The following is a 23,916-nucleotide window of genomic DNA, read 5'->3' on the forward strand; positions in this document are numbered from 1 at the left end:
AGTTGAGAAGTCTCAAGAAGTGAGATCCAGAATTTTCTTGGTTAACACTTCTAGAGTAACTTTAAGAGCCCAGTGTGTTCTTCTTGTACTCCTTTCACATTTCAAAAATGACAAGTTTTGGAGTAGATTTAAACCTCATGTAAGCAACTTTACAATGATGAAAAAAACTCTCAGTTGGTAACAGTTTTCCCCATCTTTTCTTTGATTTTCAACTCTTTTTATCTTTTCAAAATGTTATGCAGTCTACTTATTTACTTATTTTTGAATCAGTTTTAAGTATCTTTGAATTTAAACTTTCAAAAAAAAATTCCAAGAGTTATGATTCAAAAAACTGATCCTTGAGAAAAAGATCAGTTTATGTACATAATCAAAGATGTGGTCAAGATCAAAGAGAAACAAAGGAATCAGCTTTGACTCATTTTGACAGACAGTCACTTGTGCTACTCATAGTGGCCCGGGGCCTGACATTGCAGTTTTTTTTGACCCGGGGCAAGAAAGGTAAGAGAGAGCACTGTGTGTGGCCATACTTGGTGCTGAGCTATCCCACTGTGTTGCTCCCTGCTCTACTGCAAGGATAACAATAACTGTGTGAAAAAAAGGACAACTTATGCACCACATAAAACTTAACCCTCTGTTTGACAGAAAGGGTGGTGGGTGGCAAAGATTTTTTTTTTGACCTGAACAAGGAAACTATAACTAATGTTTGAAAAATAACAATTATGAAGAATACTGTATAATTTGAGGAATATAAAATTTGAAACTTGGATTATGTTTTATTTTTTGATTTTTCAAGACACATTTTTTTTTGATAGAGAATAACAAGAATGTAACAACTGAAAAAAGGAATTAAAGAGGAATGGAATGATGATGTGATTGCTTGTGGCACAACTTGACTCATTGGGGGAGTCTGTCATTTGCCTTTTGATGCTACTCTTTTGATGCACCTCTTTTGAGAGTAACTTGCACGTGTAACCTACTTGCCAGTGTGTCTTTTGCCATGTCACATATTCCACTTTGTTAACACCCTGGGGCCTGTGCTGACCTTGAGTGAAATGAAAAGGAGATTACAGTCATTGTAAGATCTACTGGAAGATTGTTGAAAAGTTTTGTTGTTACCAGATTTAACTTTTGAAGTCATAAACTCTAAGCTATATCACTATCAGACTGAGCTCTATTGTCCTGGTGCAGATTGGACAGGACCCTGGAATGCGCCCACTGAGGCGTCTGACGTAAAACCCGACATTACGCTGGTCGCAATTTTTTTTTTTGGCAAAACCCGACATTTTTGGTCAGATACCTCCAAGCGACGGGCCCGGAGAAAAGCCTTGATACCCGGGTAAAAGCCCTGGTATCCGCAAAAAAGCTCCGGTCATTTGACAAAAACCACACTACTGTGGGTTCAAACCCCATAAATGTCACAAAAGGACCAATTTCCCGACATTTCTGGTCAGATACATATGCGCGGTAAACCTCCCAAAACCCAAAACCCGACATTTTTGGACAGATACATCTGAGCTCAAACAGGCCAAAACCTGACATTTTTGGTCAGACGCCTTAGTAGGAGCATTCCAGGGTCCTGATTGGACCAATGGGCAGTATATAGAGTTATCAATCTCAAAAGGGCTTTTTCAAGTTTTTGACCTCTACATTAAATCTAGCAACAACACAAAGCCCTCAAAATCTTCCAATAGATCTTACAACAGTTGTAGGTGTGCTCAAGTCAAAGTGATTCAATAACTTTGACCATCAAAAAGAAATCCCAAATTCATAAAGATTTGTATAAAGTTTATCAAATTAAGATTTCTTTAAGAACATCTCAGGGTTTTTATGATCAGTAAATTTATGTAGATTGAAAGCAATTTGAGGAAACCCCAAAGAACTATCAAACAAAGAAAAACTAGACAAGCAAATAATGAGGTAAAAAAAGTAAAGAGAAGTGTCAAGATTGATATATAATTAGGATCAAAGACCCATCAGAGAAAACAAATTCTGGATCAATGAGCTTCTCAAGAAGCTGTTTTTTTCTTATGCATTGCTTAAAGTGCCTCGTGAGCCAAAGGCTATCACACTGCAAAAAATAATGTATTTTTCCAAGGTGAAAAACTGATTGAGTTTAATGCACAAAATGATGAATAATGCACAAAATGATTAATAATGCAGACCTAATTCAGAAAAATGAAGAATTGATGCACAAGTAATCCATTTCTAATCATTTTGAAAAATAAATGTAATCATTTTTCACCCTTGGAAAAATACATATTATATTGGCATTGACAGGTTTTTAGGTGTACCAAAATTGAAAATATGTATCTTGGTTTTATGCAGATTTTTTTCTTTACAAAATTCTTGCCTGAATCTTAAAAAAATGCACAAAAGACAAACATTGCTAAAAGGCCATTTCGAAAAAAGTAGTCCCCCCCAAAAAACTTCACTTAAAGCATGTTTTCCAATTCTTCTTGGGGGAGTAGTTTACTTTATGTAATTGTACATATATAGATTGGAAGAAAAAAAAGGGTGAAAATCAGATTCAAAGAAGTATGTAGGATGATTTGAAACCAACTTGATTGAAGTGATTTCTTTCTCTTGACTTTGACTTTATTTTTAATCTTTTTACATTTCATTCAGAGTACAATTTATAGAAATTGATTTCAAATCAAATAGGTTTGATTGGTTTTTCAATTTTTTTGAGTTTCTATAAATATCTTAAATCAAGATTCCAAATTGTTGAACGTGTTTAGGAACCAGATCGGATTACAACATCCCACGTACTGGGAAGGACTTGGTTCAGGTTTATAACTAGAGCGTGACCAGAGACAGATTGGCTATGATCCAAAGTATTGAAAGTGGTGTCAAGATACCAAGCTACAGACTTTAAAGAAAGAAGGAGGTAAGAACTTACATGATCTATATATCTATGACTTTACCGTTCAACCGTCTTAAGAAGCAAAAAAAAGTTAAAAATCTGCTTTCCAACAATCGGTCCTCTTTTTATTTCAGTGATCCACTCACCCAATCTAAAAATCCAATGTCTTACTAAAAAAACAGACGTTTAAACCGGTTTCTTATTTTCACCTTTGATCAATTTTAGTTTGATTGCTGGGTTTCCACCACCGACTTTGATCTGTTGAGATTTGAAGACTAGGTTCAATAAGTATCAATTCATCTTCTTTTGTAAGTTGAGTTTGTGAATTTGTTCGATACGATTCTTTAAACGGTCCAATTCCCCATCCAAAATATTTTCCAACAAGTTCACGAGCAGCGATTTCACCAAACCCTAAGAAAAAAAAAACATCACCAAAGAAAAAAAAACAATTCATCAATTCTGATATGAAAGTAGAAAGAAATTCGAGGCAGAGGGATGAAGGGAAGGGAGGGGTTTAGATTACCTAACATGATCCCATTTACAAAAGGTAAAAAAAGATTAATAGCTAAAGTGGCTGTCATACATCCTATCTTTCTTTGCCAAGTTAATCGATCATCAAACAAATGTTGAAAAAGACTTAAAGTTAATGAAGGGATTGGTGTATTGATCGAATGATTTGATTCTAATTCTGAGTTTGTGGTTGAAGATGGATGATGGTGTTTGGATTGATTGATTGAGTTGGCTTGTTGAACTTGATGTGAACTTTCTGGTTTGGTTGAGCTTTCCATTCTCTGAGTCTGCTACAAAGTAAATCGATGTTTTAAGAGAACTGATCATCACTGTTCAAGCGGTCACACTCATAAGTTCTTAAGGCTTTGACCCGGCCCTGAACTCAATTTATCCGACATGTTTCTGGAAGTCAGCCCGGGTCAGTGGTCACCTCTTAAAAGTCTTTTCTTTAAACAGACTTCTCCTTCTCAATTCCTTGAGGTTCTTCTGTTGAATCAATTTAGCCATGGTTGATTATAAGATCGGATGTGTATACATAGTGCATTTTTTGATTTCAAAAAGAAACATGAGATTTCGAAAATCTTATTTCATATCACTCGGCAACCCTATGACTGTTACGATATTCGACAAAGTAGCGTAGCACTTTGAAAGCTCTGAACTTTAGTAGCCAAAGCTTTACGATACGTCATTTTCTCAGTTCCTTTCAATGGTATCTTCAAGTTTGGATACAGTTATATCGAGTAAAGTAGTAGAAAACCGTGAAAGGTGAACAGATACGTTTACTCCCTAGTCTAACAACTTTGATGGGATCAGATTTTCAACACTTATTTAGGATCCCAGTTAAAGGAAAATGTGGTCAAGACTCAAAACCAGGTGGTTCGAAATCCTCATACAACTCAAGTTCAGTTAAATTATGAATCACAAAGACATGCAGATATTGAAAACTAAAAATTGAATAAGATACTTTGAACAAAGGTTTACAAAGTGTTACATACTCATACACACACACATAAATCGAGAAAAAAAATCATGATCATCATAAGTAAGTGAAAGATTGCAATGCGTGTTTAGATAGAGATATAGATAGAGAAAAAGAGATATGCAAAAATAAGTTTACAAGAGATGAAGCAAAGAAAGAAAAAAAGATGAGGTAGATAGTTGAAGATTGTAAAAAAAACGATGTAGAAAGGGAAATGAAGTTGAAAGGGGTTTTAAAACTTGGTTAAAAGATTGATAAAGGTTTAAATGATTTGAAGATCATAGACTTGAATTTGTTCAAATTGATTCGTTTCCTAATCCCCCCGAAAAAATCATCAGAAAAAAAATGATGTAAATCTCGAAAAGAAAAGGAGTATCACTTACTTAGTTCCGATTCCTATTCCAAAGATGATGACTAAACTACTAATTCCAATAAACTTCAAAGTTTTGTAATCGATCTTAAACCATCGATTCTTAACACTCTGATCATCATCTTCTTCTTCATTTTCTTTTTTCGGATTTGGTTTGTTTAAAGCTTTTGGAATTTGGTTTTCATTTACTTTGGTTTCTTTAATCGGAATTTCATCAATAGGTTTCTTTGAAATTAGGGTTTTAGATTTTCTTCGAGATATAGAAAGGTATGGTCTCCATCTTGGTAAATTCGAATTCGATGGTTGATTTAAATTTGAAGATTGAGAAACTTCATCAAAGGGTTTGTTTAGATTAGTTAAATTAGATGAAGATGATACAGGGATTTGATAAGATAGTTTCGATTCAAGTTCATTAGGTTTCATGATATTGATTTTCTTAAGTTGGTTCGAAATCGGTATCAAGTTCGGTTTAAGGGTTTCGTAATGAGACGAATGATCTTTAGTCACTTCTTCACCTCTTTTCCATGCTTGTGGATCAAAATCAGTTAAAGAATCAACTTGAGATTCGTGTAAGTGATCTTCGTTTGGTAATAATTTAGAAATTAATTGACTTTGATCTAAGTTTGTAATAGGTGAATCGACGGTTCTGATGTTAGTTGATGTTTCAGTTTCTTTTGGGTTGGTGCTTATAATATCAGATGAACTTGATGGATGATTTGAAGTAGAAGTTGAGTTTAATTCGATTTGAGTCCAATCTTCAATATTGGATGTTTCATGATGATCAAGATGAGATTCTAGAGTGTTTCTTTTTGCTGAGCTTGATTGGTTTTGTTGTTTTTGTTTTTGTTTTTGATGATGATGATGATAAGAAGTCAGTGAGTTTGAAGGTAAAAAGTAATTCATTGGTTGGTTTGCATTTTCAAATTTCAACTTTCAACTTTCAACTCAATAGGGTACTCAACTACATAAGCTTAAGTAGCTTAAATGGCTATGTACCTTAACTGTTCTGAGTCTCACTCTAAACTTGAGTCTTGACCTGTCTTGACCCATTCACGTCATTGGATCTCACTCACTTTCTCAAGTATCTCGATCACCTCATTAACAAACTCTCAAGACCAACAAACCAACTCATCAGAATAAAAGATGGACTTCAAACCTTCAGCTGGCTCTAGTCAACAACAAAAAAATAACTCACATCATCCTTACGAATTACTTAATAACATTCCTCTCATCAAAGCACCTGGAACTTGGTTACCTAAACCAGTCAGTTTCAAATCCATCATCCATACATTCGATCATATCTCTTAACTTTTACGTTTCATCTCAATCACAGATCGTCTTACCAGCCGATTTACATCCAATGCCAGATGACATAACAGCCTATGTAAGTAATCTTCAATTCCTGTTTTTTTCTTCTATTAAAGAAAACTAATGCATTTAAACCTTTCACACCAAAAAACCACATCTTCACTTTCAGTTTGTTTATCCATATACACTAGAAAGTTCATCATTAAATTATTTATCAAACTTAAAAACAAATGCACAAAATTTAAAAACCCAATACCAATCAGCAAATGATTATTTATCAAAAAGAGAACAACTTAAGTTGATTGAAAAACAAGAAATCCAACATCAACTTCGGTTAAATAAACTTCAAACTCTTCATAGATTGGCTCCTGGTTGGAATGGTCAAATGGATTCCATTGTTTCTTCTTCTTCTTCTTCGACTTCTCCTACTGCTAATTCTAATTCTAATCATCAGTCTAATCATCAGTCTAGTGATTTGATTTGATATTTGACTTCTTTTTCTTGTAGTTTTTATCTCGTTTTGATTTGTATCATGTAAAACCGTTTGTTTTATGAAAATTTAATTACTTGAGAAACCCGAGTTAATGATTCCGATGGAATACTCTGTGGTGACAAGATGTACAATACATAAACTTGATTTAATGCTTGACATCTTCAAACAAGTATGCTTAGAAATTTAGAAAACATTGATCAATTGTGGGTATGGATATGTCTGATCAAGTGTTTGATGAAACCTCAAGTTGAATGGGAGACAGGCAGCTTATGTAAAGACATGTTTCTTGAGCAAAATTCAAATCTAATCTAAGGAGTTAAGCATATTATCAAGACATACAATCACTATTTTCTATATTCATGAAGCTTACGTGGTAACAAGATCCTAAATTAAGTTTCTTTTATCTCCATACACGCCTTGATTGAATGTTTCAAAATCAGTGCACAGATACTATTGGAGATACTTGATTGAAACATGGAATTAAAGATGAGCTACATGATTATAATATTTAAACTATTCACTTTCATCAAACATGACTGAATGATTTGTTTGGTGGTGATCCTTCGTATCCATATTGATTTCAATCCAATTTTCAAGAATTCATTGTGATCCTAATCTTTGATCACATTCCACAAAAAGAAAAAAAACAATGTTTTGTCCTTCCAAATGGTTTTCTTTCTTCATATGCTTAATGATTCCCAAACAAGTCTTTCTATCCTTCACAAGAGAAATCTTAACACCAAGGACAATTGAGAAGAATCTTAAGGAGAATGGTTATAGAAAAGGTCAAGATTGCTTTAAGTTTTCTAGTGAGAAGATACATGATGATCTGAATACATTAGTTCAACCTATCTCAGTAGAAAGTATAATTCTTGGAAATTGGAAAGTTTCTGAAAATGATCAAGTGATGAGTTTTGATCAGAAGATTCCAAATGGTTTAGAAAATGATCTCACCATGATTGATCATCATCCATTTAGTAAGTTTAGTTCTTCTTTCATACTCCTCTTGAAAATAAAATCCATCAAATAAATTGTGTTTAGGGTTCTAAGTTCTTTAATCCAATTACAGCAAATCATTACAAAGGATATCATCTTGATGATATCAATTCAGTCATGAGTTCTTGGGATGAGTTTGAAAACCCAAAAGAGACTACTCCAATGGATTCTCCAAGAATCAAACCCTCTGAAGGTACCTTGTCCAGTATGTGCAGTCCTGCATGGAATTGATTTGCACTGAGCACTGATTTTGTGGATGGTAGAAAATAAGGCCCTTAAGGCACCTTGCTCAATGGACTCCAGACAATCAGATACACAAGATCATTTGGCAAAAGACAAAACTAAGAGAAGAGATCTTCACATTGGAAAATATGTTGGGTTGCAACCTACCTTATCAAGCAAGAAGATCCGCAAGTCAAAAGCAATGAAAGGTGAGCCTTGAAAAATGGTTATGAAATCATGTGGTTCTAGTTAATTTTTGATTTCTTTGAAAAACAGATCTATTGAAATCAACCAAAAGTGTCTCCTCATCTGAATCTAATGATGTCATTTCAATTGAAACAATTGAGAAAAACTGGTTGAAAAAGAAAACTAGGAAAATGCCTGATCTGGACAATGTTTTGAAGTCAACATCTGTTGTTGATTACAGTAATGGAGATCTCAGTTCAGTTGATAATCCACTGAAAGGTGAAATTCCATATTGCAATAACAAAAGTAATCAATCTTGAACTGACTTGATATCAATCTTAGAATGTGTCTCACAAGATAATAATGTGAAGGCCAAATTTCCATATCCTGCCAGTGAAAGGGATCAAAGAGCAAATCACATTCAGAAGCATGCAAAGCCCACAAAAAAGGAATCCAAATCAGATGAAAAATTCAGAAAACAACTAGAGCAAATCATGCGCCCAGTTAGTGAACACTTTGAAAATTTGGCTAACATCCAGCTCACTGGAATCAACAAAGGTATGCTTTGAAGTCATGACTGTTCTAGAAGATACAGATCCAAGCTGATGCCGGTGGGTTGACCTGGTGAAATCATAGAACTCAAATACCCAAATGCCTCTAAAAAGACTACCAAACCTTTGGGACAGTCCCCAGATCATAGCATAGGGAAGGATGCAACTGAGTCTAGAGAACAAGTAATGGATAAAGGGCTGGAGAATTTAGCTTCTCAGGCGATCAAATCAAACAAAAAGGCTAGTGAATATGATTCTGAATCAGTTGAAGGTAATTCCTGTCCATTGACTATCATACTGGGTTAATAAACTAATTCTAGTTGTGAATGAAATTATAGAAAGAAAAATAAGAGAATTGGAATCTATGAATACAAATAATGACTCAAATGAACCCTTCCAAAATGCAAAAAGAAAACACGCTAGTGTCAGTGAGGCTCAAGGTATCCAACAGTCAACAGCTCTGCATGAGTGGAATGAATACAAGAGGAAATCAGATCGTGAGTCTATTCAACGGATTCTCATTGAAAACAAATAACTGAGATCAAAAGGTACAGTATTCAAAAGCTCGCTAGGTATTGGTCGTAAGACAAAATATCTCAACTCAGAAGACACAAGGAAAATACAAAATAAAAACATTCAGGGTTCTGACCGGGATGTGGAGATGATAGGTTCGACACCTGCTAAGCTTCTCAGAACCAAGAATTTGGAAGATATATCAGGCAGCAAAACCAATCGACATGAGATAGGATCGCAGTCAGAACATGGTCAGGATCCCTTCAAACCAGCAGAATTTCAAAAGGAATTTACAAATAACTGATCCTTACATTCCAACTTCAGGGCTGATGAATTCCGTGGAACAAAAATACGACCAGCTTGATGACCAGCAATCCAAAGTATCGTTCAAAGAAATGGATATTGTTCAAAATGGCAAGACTTCCAGAGATCTGAAGCAAAACATTTTGTCAAAATCTTCCACAGAGTCAAATCAAAAAGAGAGAAAATTGGTTGATGAAGCTACTCCAGGTATTATCTGATGTATGCTTTTACAAAATACAAATCTAGTACTGACAATAATCGCTTTGGAACTCAAAAATATCCTAGACATCCAGCTATCAGGAAGCAGTACTGTCAATGGAAAAAGGACTGAAGACATTCATGGATATGAGCAGAGCATTCAAATCGACACTACCAACGATTGGAGGTCTAAAACCAAAAGGAAACAAAAGAAAATGTTTCCAGCAGATGATCACACAGACAGCCAACAAATCCCTGAAAACATTTTGAGTGAAAAGGTTATTCCTAAACAAAATGAAAGAAAAACACAACTTTCTTCTCAAGAGATGACAAATCCATCAACTCGAAAACCTAAACAAGTTAATCCTCCATCCAATAACAGCTCTCTTCTTATAAAGATTAGAAATCACTTAAGACAACAGGGAGAAGTTCATAGATCATTTAGAAGGAGTCATGAAGAATCTTATCGTAAAACACGTGATTTGGTATTCACTTATGCGCATCAAGGAAAACAAATCATTGAGAAAAACAAAGAACTCTTTGAGGATATGTCTCGTGCTTATGGTTCAGTTGAAAAATCCATGACCAAGAATTTAAGTCGACACCTGGCTCAGTTGAATATGAAGACTTTCAATAGTATCGTGTCATTCAAAGCAGAGCATATCATCTTCCCAATCTTTATACGTCAGGTTTCATGGATTTGCAAATTGACACAAGATTTAAGCATGATAACTAAAGATTATAAACTTGGAGAAAAGTTCACAAATACACCAACCGTATATGTATCAGCAAGTGAATTCTTTCGTAAATGGTTAAAAAATAAAGCACTTGAATACCTTCATTACGTAGAGGAAAATATAAACAAACCAATTTGGAAAGATATGAATGAACACAAAGAGTCACCAAGAGGAAATTCGTCTGTTCAACTTATCCATCATTTAGAATTTGCTACCCTTACTCCAAAATGGACTGTCATCAGTTGGGATATCTTTTGGGAATGGTTAAAAACTTATGATTCAACTTTACATGAGCTCACACAAATTCAAAATCCTAAAACACAAAACCTTTTAAGACAATTCAAAATTCATTATGCTCGTGAAGTGATGCAACAGATGATTGAAAAGGATGGACAGTTTTTTGAAATGGAGTTTTGTATTGAGGTGAGTGAATTTCAAACTGAATTTTCATTTTGTTTTTCTAGATTTGAATCTGATCAACATATCAAAATGTTTCTACATAGCACAAGATTCCCAGAGGCAAATTCAAACGCTTGAAAAGTGAGACACTGTATTAGGAATTCTTTGAAAATTCAACATGATAAAAAAGTATGAGAGTCTTGAGAAATGGTGGACAGGTCCCATGTGACAGAAGCATTTGTATCAAAATTTTACTTGATCTTTCCTTTCACAGAGGCTACTCTGCATTCTAACCCTTCCAAGAGATGATAGACAATTCAAAAATGTATACAACTTTATGAGTATATGTAGTTTGATGTGAATCAGAGACCACAAATCTGCCAGAGCTGCCATGATGTGTTTGAGTTCTGATCACTATCCATACTCTTGGACTATCACCCCTATCTATGTGGTTACATTTGGCTTAGCAAGATTGTTTTTTCCTACTGTTTCCCAATTCTTTTCTTTTCAATGTCACATTATTTCATTCCTCTCAAACTATCTTTGAGACCCAAAAGTCAAGCAAGGTCAACCATCACTGTAAACATCAAAAGATTTCCCAAAGTGGGAGGCGGAAAATAATCAAGAGTATGATTCAGTGTAAAAGGATCTAGCACTTCACACCTGAGCCATAACACCTACACTAAATATGTGCAACAAGCCAAGTAAAATGTTAACTATCATGTACATACAGGTTTGCTCAGTTCTCTGCTCACACCGCGGGAATCATTAACTGTGAAACCGGATTGAGCAAAGTCGCGGTGTCCGGGTCGGCGACTTCCTTCAATCACGGATCTTGTTTGCCACAGGTTTGCCATAGGTTTGCAAGCTTGTCTCGAGCTGCCCTCTACCTAGTCATTCACTCAGGCTGTAGTATGGACTAATGGACGTACCATATGTCTAGACTCTTGTAACATATACATAATAAAGCTCATGACTCATACACGATCTTGAGTGGTCTGAGGATATTGAAAGGAAAAACATGCATAACATGTACTGCAGCTCAGGCAGACAACTCGAGGGCAGCTCAATGCAAGCTAGCAAACCTATAGCAAACCTATGGCAAACAAGATCCGCAATTGAAAAAAGTCACGGACCCGGACACCACGACTTTGCTCAATTGGGTTTCACACTTAATGATTCCCGCGGTGTCATCTGAATGAGTAAATCACTTGTGATACATCATGTAATTTGCATGATTGTGGAAAATTTTCCAGAGAATTGACTACATCTACCTTCATAGCTACTCAGGCAGTACTATTGAAGCCATTCAACAGTAACAGAAAGAGTGTTACATGAAGTTTAGTTGATGAGATTACACCAAAACTTCCAGTCATGAGTGTGTGTAGTCAATTTTTGAAGTGATTTTATCAAACTGGAAAATGTTACAGAATGTATCACATGTGATTTGCTTATTCATATGAGTAGATAACCAAGTGGACTTATATGTACATGATATCTACCAATTTATTCATCCTACTGAACATATGTAGTGTGGGTCACTGTGCCCATAGAGGACATACTGGATGTTGGAGACCTTTGAGCAAGCCTTTGTACCTCTTGAAGCCCCCTACGTCTGGGGCAGCCCAGACGGGCACTTTGGGTATTATGGCTCAGGTGCAAAGTGACAGATCCTTTTACAACAAATCATACTCTTAATTGTTTTCCCCCTCCCACTTGGAAATTTTCTGGTGATTACAGTCCATTGCACTTTAAAACCAACATATGTCCAGATAAATGGTACAGCAGACCCCAGAGATCCCCTTGATACAGCTTGAATGATGAGATACATGTCCAAGTGCACGTTTTGGTAAGCCACTTGCACAATCTTCATCTGATTCTTCCCCCCAGAGTTTTTATTCTAATGGGAGTGAGTTAGGGTCTCTTCACTTAAGCACATCCTTCAATATTTAAAATGCAAAGATGAACCTTACTCCACCAACCTAAGGATGTATTTGTTTCAGGAATTTCCGACCAAAAATCACATTCTTGAATTATAAAATGCTGGTCATATCCCATATGTTCCTTTTGTCTGTTTTAAATTTTATAGAATGTGATTTCTGGTCAGAAATTTCTTACCCAATAACACTTTGATATTTGTAAAAAGCAAGTTCTGAGTAAAATTTGCTTAAGTCAACACACCATTAATTGACTGTTACAAGAGGCATACAAAGTATATATATATACAGCTATTCAAGAAATTCATGACCTGCTCAAAAAAACTGTTTTTGATTTTGTCAATGATTCACAGACCCTCAAGCAAAGATTTACACAATACAGGCCTGTATCAGAAGTTTCTTGTTCAGTTGGGTGCATCCTTTGCCTGATACATGGCTAGATTTGGCCTATTTTGACATGAACCTTCAAGAAGAACAAAATAAACAAGTTGGAACAGGACATTGATCTCTTGAATAGCTGTATGTATATATTTTTGCAAGAATCTTTCCAGTCAAATTTTACAAAAACTACAATTGTTTGATCAGCATGAAATCCAAAAAAGACAAAAGAAATCTTGAATCAGATGCTTTTTTTTTGCTTTTTTTATAGTAACACATTTTTCGCATTCCTCAAGTACATAATTGAAATCATCAGCAAAACACAAAAAAATAAAGTCTTCAGAGATATCCAATGAAAATGATAGTCCTGAGAGTTTGATAACAGACCCAATCTATTGATGAACCCATTGATTGAGCATCAAAGTCCTTCATAAGATCAAGGTGAATCTGTACCTATCTCATCGTCACAAGCTCTAAAATTCCATACGTCCATTCAAAATTCGTCAACCGATCTGGAGAACATGATTCACTTTAGTCAGAAAAGTAAAAAAGAAACATACCTTCAGCACTAGTAGGATGAATAGCAATCGTATCATCTAAATCTTTCTTAGTTGCGCCCATCTTAATCGCCACAGCAAACCCTTGAGTGATCTCATCACTACCCATTCCAATCATATGAATCCCTACCACTTTCTCTTCAGGACCAGAACAGACCAATTTCATCGCTGTCGGTTCCTTTTCATCTGCTGGCATCATAGCATAATACATAGCAGTGAATTTAGATGTATAAGTCTTGATCGATTCTTCTCCATACTTTTCCTTGGCTTCATCTTCAGTCTGTAAAGGTCGAAAACATTGAGCATAGTGTAAAAAATCATCAAGATAGAGTTACAAGACTCACCAAACCTACTGTCCCGCAAGGAGGATGTGAGAAGACGACAGTAGCAATATTGTCATAGCTGATCTTGTCATCTTTCACGCCACCATATAACCTGTTGCTCAATCTTCTTCCTGCAGCAATTGCCACAGGCGTAAGAAGAGCTTTACCTTGAACGTCTCCGATCGCAAAGATATGATCCACATTCGTCTTTTGATACTCATCTACAATCACATCACCCTTCTTATCCAACTTTACATCTGCCTTGTCACAGTCGATTAAATCTGTAAGAGGTTTACGTCCAATAGCAAAGAGAACACAATCTACTGTAATCCTTTCGCCCTCCTTCGTTTCAACCACTTTCTCGAAAGGTTTAGTGAGATCAAAGGGACCCTTCTCAGAGGTAGTGATTTTAGAAACATTTGAATTTGGATGAATTCTGATTCCAGTATGTTCCATATGTTTATGCAAAGTATCTTGAATGATCGGATCAAATGATCTAAGTGGTTTCTCGTGTCGAATCAATAAATGAGTTTCAGCACCGAGTGTATGAAAGATCCCAGCTAATTCGACAGCAATATAACCAGCGCCGACCACTGCTACGCGTTTTGGAAGAGATTCGAGAACAAAAAATCCATCGGAATCTATCGCAAGATCAGATCCCGGAATGTCAGGTAACACAGGTCGACCTCCAATAGCGATCACGATCCTTTCAGCCGTGATAGTTTTAATACCATCAGGAGCAGTGACTTTGGTAGTCGGATCAGCTTGAGAATGAGCATGAGTAGATTGAATTCCTTTAGAAATCTCAAGTTGATGTGAATCAATAAAACGTGCATGACCAGTAAGATATTCTACTCCATCATTCTTTAAATTCTTTTCATATATTCCATTTAATCTTTCGATATAAGCATCACGTTTTTTCTTCATTTCTGACCAATCGAACTCTGGAATGTTTTCTACTTTCATTCCGTAATGAGTTGCAGCTTTTAACTTTTCCCTAACATCAGCTGCATGCCACATTACTTTCTTTGGTACACAACCTGTCATTCATGATCATTCGGAATTCGAAAATTATTGTCAGTGAGATTATCTCTGTCGTCGAAGAAGCTTATCTTCTGAATTGATCGAAAGAAAATCAAAAAGACTCACCGACGTTGACACAGGTCCCACCTAAAACAGGAGTTCGTTCAATAATCGCTACCTTTGCACCATACTGAGCCGCTCTTCTTGCACAACCTAATCCACCTGAACCTCCACCGATCACCACGAGATCATACTCATAATTATGCTTAGGGAGAGGTGCCATATTACGAAAATTCCGAGTGTGAAGAATAAAAGAGTGTGAATAAAGGCTTTTGATTGTACTTCGCGTTTTAGATTTGAAAGCGAAGATTGCTATCCAGTCTGTAGGAGGACGACAGTAAAGATTAGGATGAACTGCCAGTGTGGAAGTGAAAGTTGATGGTTATGGAATGAATTGGTGGTATCAATCAAGTCGATGATGTAACCGTTGGCCGATATCCGAACTCCGGTTTCTCTCGCGGGTCATGCCCGAAGAAGGTATCACTCACGCGACATTCAACAAGAGTAGAACACGCATGAATTGACGTCACAAGTTCACAACTCACCATCATTCTCCAGAGTACATGTTTGCTGACATGGCAGGACCCCGGAAAGCCCCTATGGAACCATCCGACGAAAAACGTATCAATCGGGGGTCGAGATTTTGGCTGAGTTACCGACGAAATACGTATCAATCGGCCAATTTTCAAAAAAGAGCTGTAACAACATACCGACGTAAAATAGCAATACAGGTATCAAATCTGTATGAAATGGCATGTCACAGAGGTAAACCCGCGGAATACAGCATGTTACCAGCGGAAAAGGAGCAAAACTGCCCAAATCAAGGCAAAAACCGTCGGATGTTACCGACGAAATTGGTATCAAAGGCCTCAAAAAACAACTTTTTTGAGGTATCAAACAGTCAATTTTTCGTCATTTCCCGTCGGATGGTTCCATAGGAGCTTTCCGGGGTCCTGACATGGCGACTTCTGAAAGGGAAAGGACCACCCAAGAGTGGAGTTAGGGGGCATATGGAAATCAAAGCCAGATACGAACTACACCTACATGATTAAGATTGCAAAAGAGGGCCATCTGCAAGTAATAGTGACTCGAGACTCGAGTGTGCAACAATGGAATGTATTCTCACCTCTTTATTTTGGCACCAAATGTACCAAATATGGCTGTGTCCATAAATTGTAACCTTCTATGGATTGTGTTTTTGAATTTGTGCAGAGATATGTGCTGTCGAAGTAGACTTTACAATAAAGTGTAGCAAGGTGGTGGGCGCTTTTTTTTGGACCACTTATTCTGATACAGTGCACAAACATATCTGCAGGAGCATTGGTGAATTCAAGTCATTTTGCTCCATAATTTGCTCATTCATTTGGTAAAAAATACAATCTTCTGGAACAGAGATATAAAAACGCTACAATCTGTTTGATGATGATTAAAAAAGCGCTCGGAGAAAGTGTATAAAAGTGGACAAAGAAATTGCTACGTATAAGATTGAAGCGTTCACAGGGAGATGCATCCTCGTACTAGATCTTAGCAATGCCCTCCATGATGATGCCCTCCATGGTGGTGGTGACCTCCGTGATGGTGATGATGACCTCCGTGATGGTGATGATGGCCTGCATGATGATGATGGCCGCCGTGATGATGATGACCACCATGATGATGGCCACTATAATATCCACCGTGATGTCCACCATGATGCCCACCCAATCCACCACCAAACAGACCGAAAGGTCGACGTCCACCATAACGATACCTAGAGCCGTTCCCAAAAGAAATCAAAGTTGAGCAACCTCAACTAAAGCTAAGCTTCAAGACGAATGAATTGTTACCTGTCGTCATCATGATGATGATGGTGTGACGATCCGAAGCAAAGTCTTTGTAAGAAACCCATCTTTATATGTTTTGAGAGAGAGAGTTGGTTCTGTGGCGATAGTAAAACGATTATGAGTATCAAGATTAAGATTAAGATCAACTTCAGGGAAGAAAGGAGCAAAAGGAAAGGCCAGAGAAACTGACAATAAATGTTGATGATTAAAATTCTGGCGTTATGGAAATTGGATCGATAAGTGGGGTAAAGTTTTGGTCTGAAGAAGAAGAGATCTCATTCATAAAGTTGTTGCACAATCTTAAGGTCAAGGACGAAACTTGAAACTTTCCTCAGTCATGTAAAGCTGCATAGCCTCTCAAAGTATGCGCCCATTATGATTCAGACAGATGGGGTCCAGGTGGGTCCAGGGCCTACATAGTCCTTCTCACCTAAATCGAGATTGTGTATATGTTCAAAGGAGAGTGATCTTTATCTCACTAGACCATGTCGCAAAAAATGAGCGAGAGGCTCTTGCCTACCTTTTCTTAATATCCTTCTTGACCAAGACGTAAATGACGTCATCATGTTCAACAATATGACCCTGAAAATGACATCACAGGACATCACAGCGTCTTCATCATAACAGTCTTGACTCAACTTGATATCGAATGATATGTGAGGTTCAATTGTCAGCGCTCAAGGAAACGAAACTTTCAACGGAGCTCGAATTCTCAAAAATCACCAGAACTATTACAAGAAAATTACAAAATTACAAGGCTGCAATACCAAGAAAAGTAATCCAAGGTCAGGACAAAATTAAAAACGATTCTCGCCAATCTATTGATTGTCTTGAATCTTCTTCCAGATCAATCAAATCTTCATAATAAAGACAAAAGTCATAACCTTTCAATCGAGCCCTCCAAATGAGTCTGGAAGGCTGTGTTAGATCATCAATTTGAGGAGTTGGTAAATTTGTTTGAGCTTAAAGACGACCTGCGTAGTATCCACCACCACCTGAAAGTCCTCGAAGTGCCATAAACCCAGCATTAATGATATCATAAACTCTACCTTTACCACGAGCTCTACAAATTCGAAACAACGAGTTAGAATTCCAAACCTTCATCTCAATGAAGATCAAACAATGATCTTTACTTTTTGGGTTCTTTATCTTGCTCTTGTTTTGGTTTTTGATCCATAACATTCTTTGAAGTTCTACGAAAACGTTTTTTGACGGACTCCATCTTTCTCTTTCTTCGGTTTTTGTTTCGGGTTTATGCGAACAAAGCTATTTTTCAGATCGAATCAACATTAGTTCGGTCTGGACGATGTAGGGGTAAGCGGATGAAGATAAGTACCAATCAATCAAGAACCCTTGACGGTTTAAACTTGGTTTGAGGATATCGCAGTTAGAATGTGATGTTCTCCAGGTTAAAATCAGTAAGTGAAGTTGTGAGGCAAACTTGATGAAGATTGTAGATTGAATAAACTTATCAAAGTCCCATGCTCGCGGAGGATGGGCGAGCGTGGGACTTTGATAAGTTTATAGATTGAACAAGTTGACGAAGTTGACGACTTCACAGCAAAAAATGTATATACGACTTCACAGCAAAACACAGCAGACTTGATATCACATATGTAGACCTTACTATCGTTCTCGAAAAGCTTGTCCGAGTTTTCCCGCAAAACTCGAGCAATTTGGCGGGAAAACTTGGACAAGCTTTTCGAGAACGACAGTAAATATTAATTGAGAGTTACAGCAGGACCCCGGCATGCGCCGCAGGATGATAGTCCCCAAAATTTTGGAGGAACACCCCAAATTCCATCATGTAATTGCCACAGGAGGCCTTGTTTTTCTCTTGGTTAGCTTAACAAAGCCCTCTCTGCGCGGCCGCGTCCGCGCCCTCGCAGAGGGGCTTAGGACTAATCGTCGATTTTTGGCTTGAGCACTACACTCCTTAAGTGTCTCTAAGGAGTTTTTCGGATTTTAACGCTTCCCTCACAAACAAACTTCACCTGACTCCGCAGGGAAAGTTGTTCTGATAAAAATTCTACATAATCTTGTAGTCTAGCATCATGGCCAGTGTGAACGGTGTGGCCAAAAAAGGAGGTTGATGATTCTTACAACACACCTGTAGCAATGATTCAAAAATCGGGTACGGTGCAAATTCACCTTGTATGCCCCTTTACAAGTGAGACATAAGGCTTGAAAACTCCCTCAAGAACAGCATGGTGGGGTAGTGTTTCTCTCGTGATAACAAGATATACACATGTAGAAAATGATCATGAACAACTTTCCCAGCAGGACCAAGTGAGGTTGGTTTGTGAGGGAAGCGTAAACATTTGAAAATCTCCTTAGAGACACTTAAGGAGTGTAGTGCTCAAGCCAAAAATCGACGATTAGTCCTAAGCCCCTCTGCGAGGGCGCGGACGCGGCCACACAGAGAGGGCTTTGTTAAGCTAATTCTCTTGGAGACCTTTTCAGAAGGCACAGTTGATACATCTGACCATATTTGGAACAAGGCCTCGAGTCCAGTGGCAACATGGTGGAATTTGGGTTTTTCTCCAAAATTTGGGGACTATCATCCTGCGGCGCATTCCGGGGTCCTGTTACAGCTAACAATCGGCTTCAGATCACATAACCATCCTGTCACAATCTTTCAAATCTCAACTCGCAGCTTGTCCTCAAGAAGTCTCAAGCGAACTCCGACAAGGAATAGCGGAGCAATCGTTATATGTAATTATTCACTCGACAAAATTTGCCGCAGGGAAAACCCTCAACGGGAGCCAAAGTTTCCTGCCGTGACAAACTTTCAAAATCAATTATGTACCATTGGATAATTGTATCCTAGAATTATAATCTTCATACAAACATCCATATCCTTTTTCATGTTGTTTTCATCAAAAACTAGGTAAAAGGTGACTTTTAAAAGTCATGCGATCACAAAACATAAAAACAAAATTTTAAACTTTTTGAAATGAATGAGTGGCGGTACCCAAAGGCACGACGGTACCGCCTATTTCCACAATACGAGCGAGATCGGACTGTGGGCGAATACAGGGCATAGCCTTATAGCGAAGGATGCTTCCCGGACACTCGGTAAAGGAAATTCAAGTTAGGGAAGACTTCCCAACCTTGAAAATTTTCCCGAGTGTCAATTTCCCCCACATCCGCAATCTCACGCTCGAATCTGGAAATCCTCACTGTCCTTTCTCTCTCTCACACTCAATTCAAGCTCTTCAGCTTGTAGATTTCTTTTCGAAAAAGATATCATTACTTGGAGTTATCCTTTATCAAAAATTTAAATCCTTATTCAAGTTAAGAAAATGTCAACAGCGGACAAGATCGCTACCAACACGCAAAATTTCAATGAAATGCTGAGAAGGACTAGCAGTAGGTTGAGAGGGGGTTCAGTCCCTCCACCAGATTCTGATATCGTCGTTCCAACTGCAACACTTGAAAGTCGTCGTGGTCGTAGCAGAGGACGCGGCCGTGGAAATTCAACAGTCTCCAATAGGACTAATGCTGAAACGCCCACCACACCAGTCGTTACTTTGACGGTACCCGGTGAGGAAGGAAATACGTCGACCAACTCAACAGCTGTCATTGCTCCAACCAATAAGTCGCCAAACAATCAAGACGTACCATTGACACCAGGAACTTCGGTGTTACACTCAGGTGGTTTACTGTCAAGAGATAATATAGATAATGTGCCAAATTGTAAGCCACAAATTCAATTGTAACCACCCAGAGTGATGCCGCGTATAGCGAAGTTCGGTTTTTCCCACCTTCGGTGATGCCACCAAACGCGTGAAGCCTCCAGCACTGAGAGTGATAACTGAACATACCTTTAATTGAATTTCCTCGTACAGTACGTTCCCCAACACGTAGAAACACGGTCGCAGAAATGGGCAATAGTCCCCCTCGCGGTTTCCATTCCTGGTTGAAAGCTAAAGGCCTTACTGTTTTCAACAACCCATCTACTTCAAACCATGCTCTCAATGGCATGTCTACTGCTCTAGCTAGTTCAATTGTCACGCCATCATGGGTCGCTGCGCCAGCCCAAGTGAAGGAGAAATCGATCCCGAAGAAAGTGCCACAACAAGTCGATTTGACCAAGGACAATGATGAACCTAAAGCTGCAGAAAAGAAAAAAGTGGAAGTAAGCGAGACTGGAATAGAAGTCGATGGTTTGGTAGCCTTATCACCCTGGTTCAATGCTAAGATGAAACCATTCAAGGGTTACATTCCCCTATCAATTTTCAATCCTCAGTGGTTACGATTAGACCTAGTGCGCCAGTCTCAAAGAGTGAAGAAAAAGAAAGACAGTGAAGACGATCGTTATACCTGTCTAGATGTTCCTGATGAATGGAGAATGAACTTTGGAGAATGGATATCGGCGTTCGACCTTTTTGTTTCTTATATACGTCACTACGGACACGGAGATGTTGCTGATAAGTTCGTTATTCACCGAGAGAATGTAATGGCGATTAAAAGAGAGTGGGCATCCTGGATCATGGCCTTTAGATATGATCAAGCCATTCGGTCGACAGTTATGACCTTTAAGAATGCGGATGGCAAGTTAGCAAACCCCGCTGTTCGTGATGAAAATCGAGAAAGAGAAGCTCAAACCGAATGTGAACGCCTCGGTGATTTTCAACCCCGGTTTCAAGACATTAACCCGTACGCTGAAGGCCAACCAAAAGCCAACATTCACCCTATCACCGGTGAATATCAGCTGTTCAATCATCAGAAACAATACCAGGTCGCGAATTCCCCTAGTCACACTCCTCATTATGGCAAGCCCAATGCCCGGTCCTGGCAGCATGCAAACCATTATCCACCTCAACCTTTCTATGAAGGACCTAGCAACCCAGGCTACCAACAATACAACGATAGAAGAGGTGATGGGAGAAACGTGAGGGGTCGTGGTCGCGGAGGGGGCTGGAACGGAGGTAGCGGCGGTCGTGATAGTGAAAGATACGGCAGTGGTCGAGAGAACGATCGTTTTGCCAACCGAAGGGGAGAAGGTGGTGGTTCTTGGCGTCAGGATGACAGACGCGACGACCGTAGAGGAGAGGCAAACAGCCCTAAGTACGGCGGAAACAACGGGAAGGCAAAGTAAGCCATTGGCCGAATTATTTCCTTTCAAAGAGATGAAATTTCCTCTAGACGTACCCTTTTTACCACCACCCAAAGATAGTCGGGTATAACGATTGTGGTTGGATTGGTTTCTTCTTGATTTGTAACAAGTCACAATGTTTGTAGACTGTCAATTGTAGATATCGTCGTTTCTCCCTCTGACCTAAATGAGACATCCGCCATTGATGTCGTGGTCTCCATGAAATAAACGTCGTATGACAGGATTCTGTGATTAATTTCTGCCCTTGGCTAACCTTCAATTGCCTTTCCATTACTTGCCTATAGGTTTGACTGGAGGAAGGAACTTGCCTTACCTGATCACGGACCTAGACTGAGGGTGCCTAACGACGTGAGTGTTGTAAGAATAAAGCCATATAAGAACTCAGGCAGACACTATGACAGTAGGTGGCCATTAGAGTATGCCGTTTGTGACCTGAATCTATCGAGATGGAGATCGTTGGTGGCCTTGTATGGGATTGAAAAAGATGCGCAAGAAGTCATAAAGGGATGTTTAGACGGGTTTCACCAGGGTATACCTGATCATACGATGGGAGATAGAAGGTGGTACACTCCCGATAACCATGAATCAGCAAAAATGGCAGCGGAAAAGATAGCAAACACGTTAGAGAAAGAACGGAAAGCAAAAAGGATCTTCGGACCTTTTACTCATGAAGAGGTGTTCGCCAAAATCGGTTTCTTCAGGTCTAGTCCAATGGGAAGTGTCATTAATGGAGATGGTTCCTTCAGAATAATCAACGACCTGTCTTTTCCTCACGACGTCGAGGACACACCATCAGTTAACAGCTTCGTTGACAAGAAAGATTATGCCACGACATGGGACAATTTTAAGATCGTAGCAGCTTTCTTCAGAGATCATCAAGGAAATTACTTACTCGCCTTGTTTGATTGGGAAAAGGCCTATCGGCAGATTCATATTCACCCGTCGCAATGGAGGTTCCTATTTCTCATGGACCTGTCGAATAGACTATGGCTGGACTCGCGGATTCAATTCGGTGGAGTCGCAGGGTGCAGCGTGTTTGGAAGACCTGCTGATTTATGGAAACAAATAATCGTATTAGCATTTAATCTGACCAAGGCATTCCAATGGGTCGACGACAACTTACTTGTGAAAGATGTAGACAATAATACATCAATACAAGATATCGTTGCATTTAGTTCAGAGATGGGAGTTTCTTCGAATGCGGAAAAGGTCCATGACTTTGCAGAGGAGCAAAGATACATTGGATTCATTTGGAACTCAAAAGAAAGAACGGTGCGATTACCCGACGAGAAGTTCGATGCTTGCCTAAATGAAATAGAGGAATTCCTGGTACCAGAAGGGTCGTTTAACCTGAAGAAAGTGCAGAAATTTGTAGGAAGGTTAGTTCATACTACACACATTGTTCCTCATCTAAAGTTCTACCTCTCGAGCTTATATAGGTGGGAGAGTGCATGGCAAGTGGCATCTGCGAAAAGAAAAATTCCGGGTGACGTACGGGAAGATTTACTGGAATGGCAGGCGGCAATGAAGTCCTTTAAACCAAGACGGATAATACCAGATCAAGTTCCAATAGATGTAGAGTGGGTCGGTGACGCATCGCTAACTGGCATTGGAGTGCTAGTCGGGTCCAAGTGGGCCCAATTCGATCTGAAGGAAGGGTGGAATATGCAGAAAGCTTCGAGAGGGAAACGAAATATTTCCTGGGCTGAGACCGTCGCAATTCGTCTAGGTTTGATAATGCTCAGCACCTTTAGGAATGTAGGAGGGAAGTCGTTTATCGTACTTACCGATAACACAACTTCGCAGGCTGCAGTAGATAACAGGAAGTCAGGAGACGTGGAAGTAAACGAAGAATGGAAAAGAATTCAAAAGTTGTTGGAGCACTTACACTGCGATATCGTAGCACAACGTGTAAAATCAGGAGAGAATATGGCAGACTTGTTGGCGCGGGGGAAAGACAAGCGATCTGCAGATGACGTTGTGGTGATTGAAGTGCCAAGTGACCTACGTGATGTTGTTCGCCAAGTGCTTTAGATGAAGATAGGTGGTTGAAACGCATGATGAC

General features: G+C 38.6%; 6 protein-coding genes across 6 annotated transcripts; 3 read left to right on the forward strand and 3 right to left on the reverse strand.

Moving 5' to 3' along the window:
* Window positions 1–3,068: 3,068 nt before the first annotated feature.
* MELLADRAFT_112193 (uncharacterized protein) lies at window positions 3,069–3,651 on the reverse strand (the record flags this gene model as incomplete). The annotated part of the gene is made up of 2 exons (XM_007416614.1): window positions 3,069–3,274; window positions 3,387–3,651. 2 exons carry the CDS (start codon window positions 3,649–3,651, stop codon window positions 3,069–3,071), a joined length of 471 nt encoding a protein of 156 aa, XP_007416676.1.
* Window positions 3,652–4,595: 944 nt separating this feature from the next.
* On the reverse strand, window positions 4,596–5,625 carry MELLADRAFT_112194 (uncharacterized protein; the record flags this gene model as incomplete). The annotated part of the gene is made up of 2 exons (XM_007416613.1): window positions 4,596–4,665; window positions 4,736–5,625. The coding sequence occupies 2 exons, from the start codon at window positions 5,623–5,625 to the stop codon at window positions 4,596–4,598; spliced, it is 960 nt and encodes a 319-aa protein (XP_007416675.1).
* Window positions 5,626–5,865: 240 nt separating this feature from the next.
* Window positions 5,866–6,514, forward strand: MELLADRAFT_112195 (uncharacterized protein; the record flags this gene model as incomplete). Its single annotated transcript, XM_007416597.1, has 3 exons — window positions 5,866–5,985; window positions 6,056–6,106; window positions 6,200–6,514. 3 exons carry the CDS (start codon window positions 5,866–5,868, stop codon window positions 6,512–6,514), a joined length of 486 nt encoding a protein of 161 aa, XP_007416659.1.
* Window positions 6,515–7,214: 700 nt separating this feature from the next.
* On the forward strand, window positions 7,215–10,786 carry MELLADRAFT_112196 (uncharacterized protein; the record flags this gene model as incomplete). Its single annotated transcript, XM_007416598.1, has 10 exons — window positions 7,215–7,500; window positions 7,593–7,724; window positions 7,783–7,950; window positions 8,018–8,233; window positions 8,270–8,485; window positions 8,564–8,749; window positions 8,817–8,975; window positions 9,147–9,242; window positions 9,541–10,652; window positions 10,733–10,786. 10 exons carry the CDS (start codon window positions 7,215–7,217, stop codon window positions 10,784–10,786), a joined length of 2,625 nt encoding a protein of 874 aa, XP_007416660.1.
* A 2,282-nt stretch (window positions 10,787–13,068) lies between these two features.
* MELLADRAFT_45576 (uncharacterized protein) lies at window positions 13,069–15,276 on the reverse strand (the record flags this gene model as incomplete). Its single annotated transcript, XM_007416612.1, has 4 exons — window positions 13,069–13,416; window positions 13,504–13,780; window positions 13,845–14,863; window positions 14,973–15,276. 4 exons carry the CDS (start codon window positions 15,127–15,129, stop codon window positions 13,397–13,399), a joined length of 1,473 nt encoding a protein of 490 aa, XP_007416674.1.
* A 4,758-nt stretch (window positions 15,277–20,034) lies between these two features.
* On the forward strand, window positions 20,035–21,833 carry MELLADRAFT_93900 (uncharacterized protein; the record flags this gene model as incomplete). The annotated part of the gene is made up of 2 exons (XM_007416599.1): window positions 20,035–20,428; window positions 20,581–21,833. 2 exons carry the CDS (start codon window positions 20,035–20,037, stop codon window positions 21,831–21,833), a joined length of 1,647 nt encoding a protein of 548 aa, XP_007416661.1.
* Window positions 21,834–23,916: the final 2,083 nt, after the last annotated feature.

Source organism: Melampsora larici-populina (assembly GCF_000204055.1).
Source record: "Melampsora larici-populina 98AG31 unplaced genomic scaffold MELLAscaffold_62, whole genome shotgun sequence".
In the NCBI taxonomy this organism is placed as follows: Eukaryota; Fungi; Basidiomycota; class Pucciniomycetes; order Pucciniales; family Melampsoraceae; genus Melampsora; species Melampsora laricis-populina.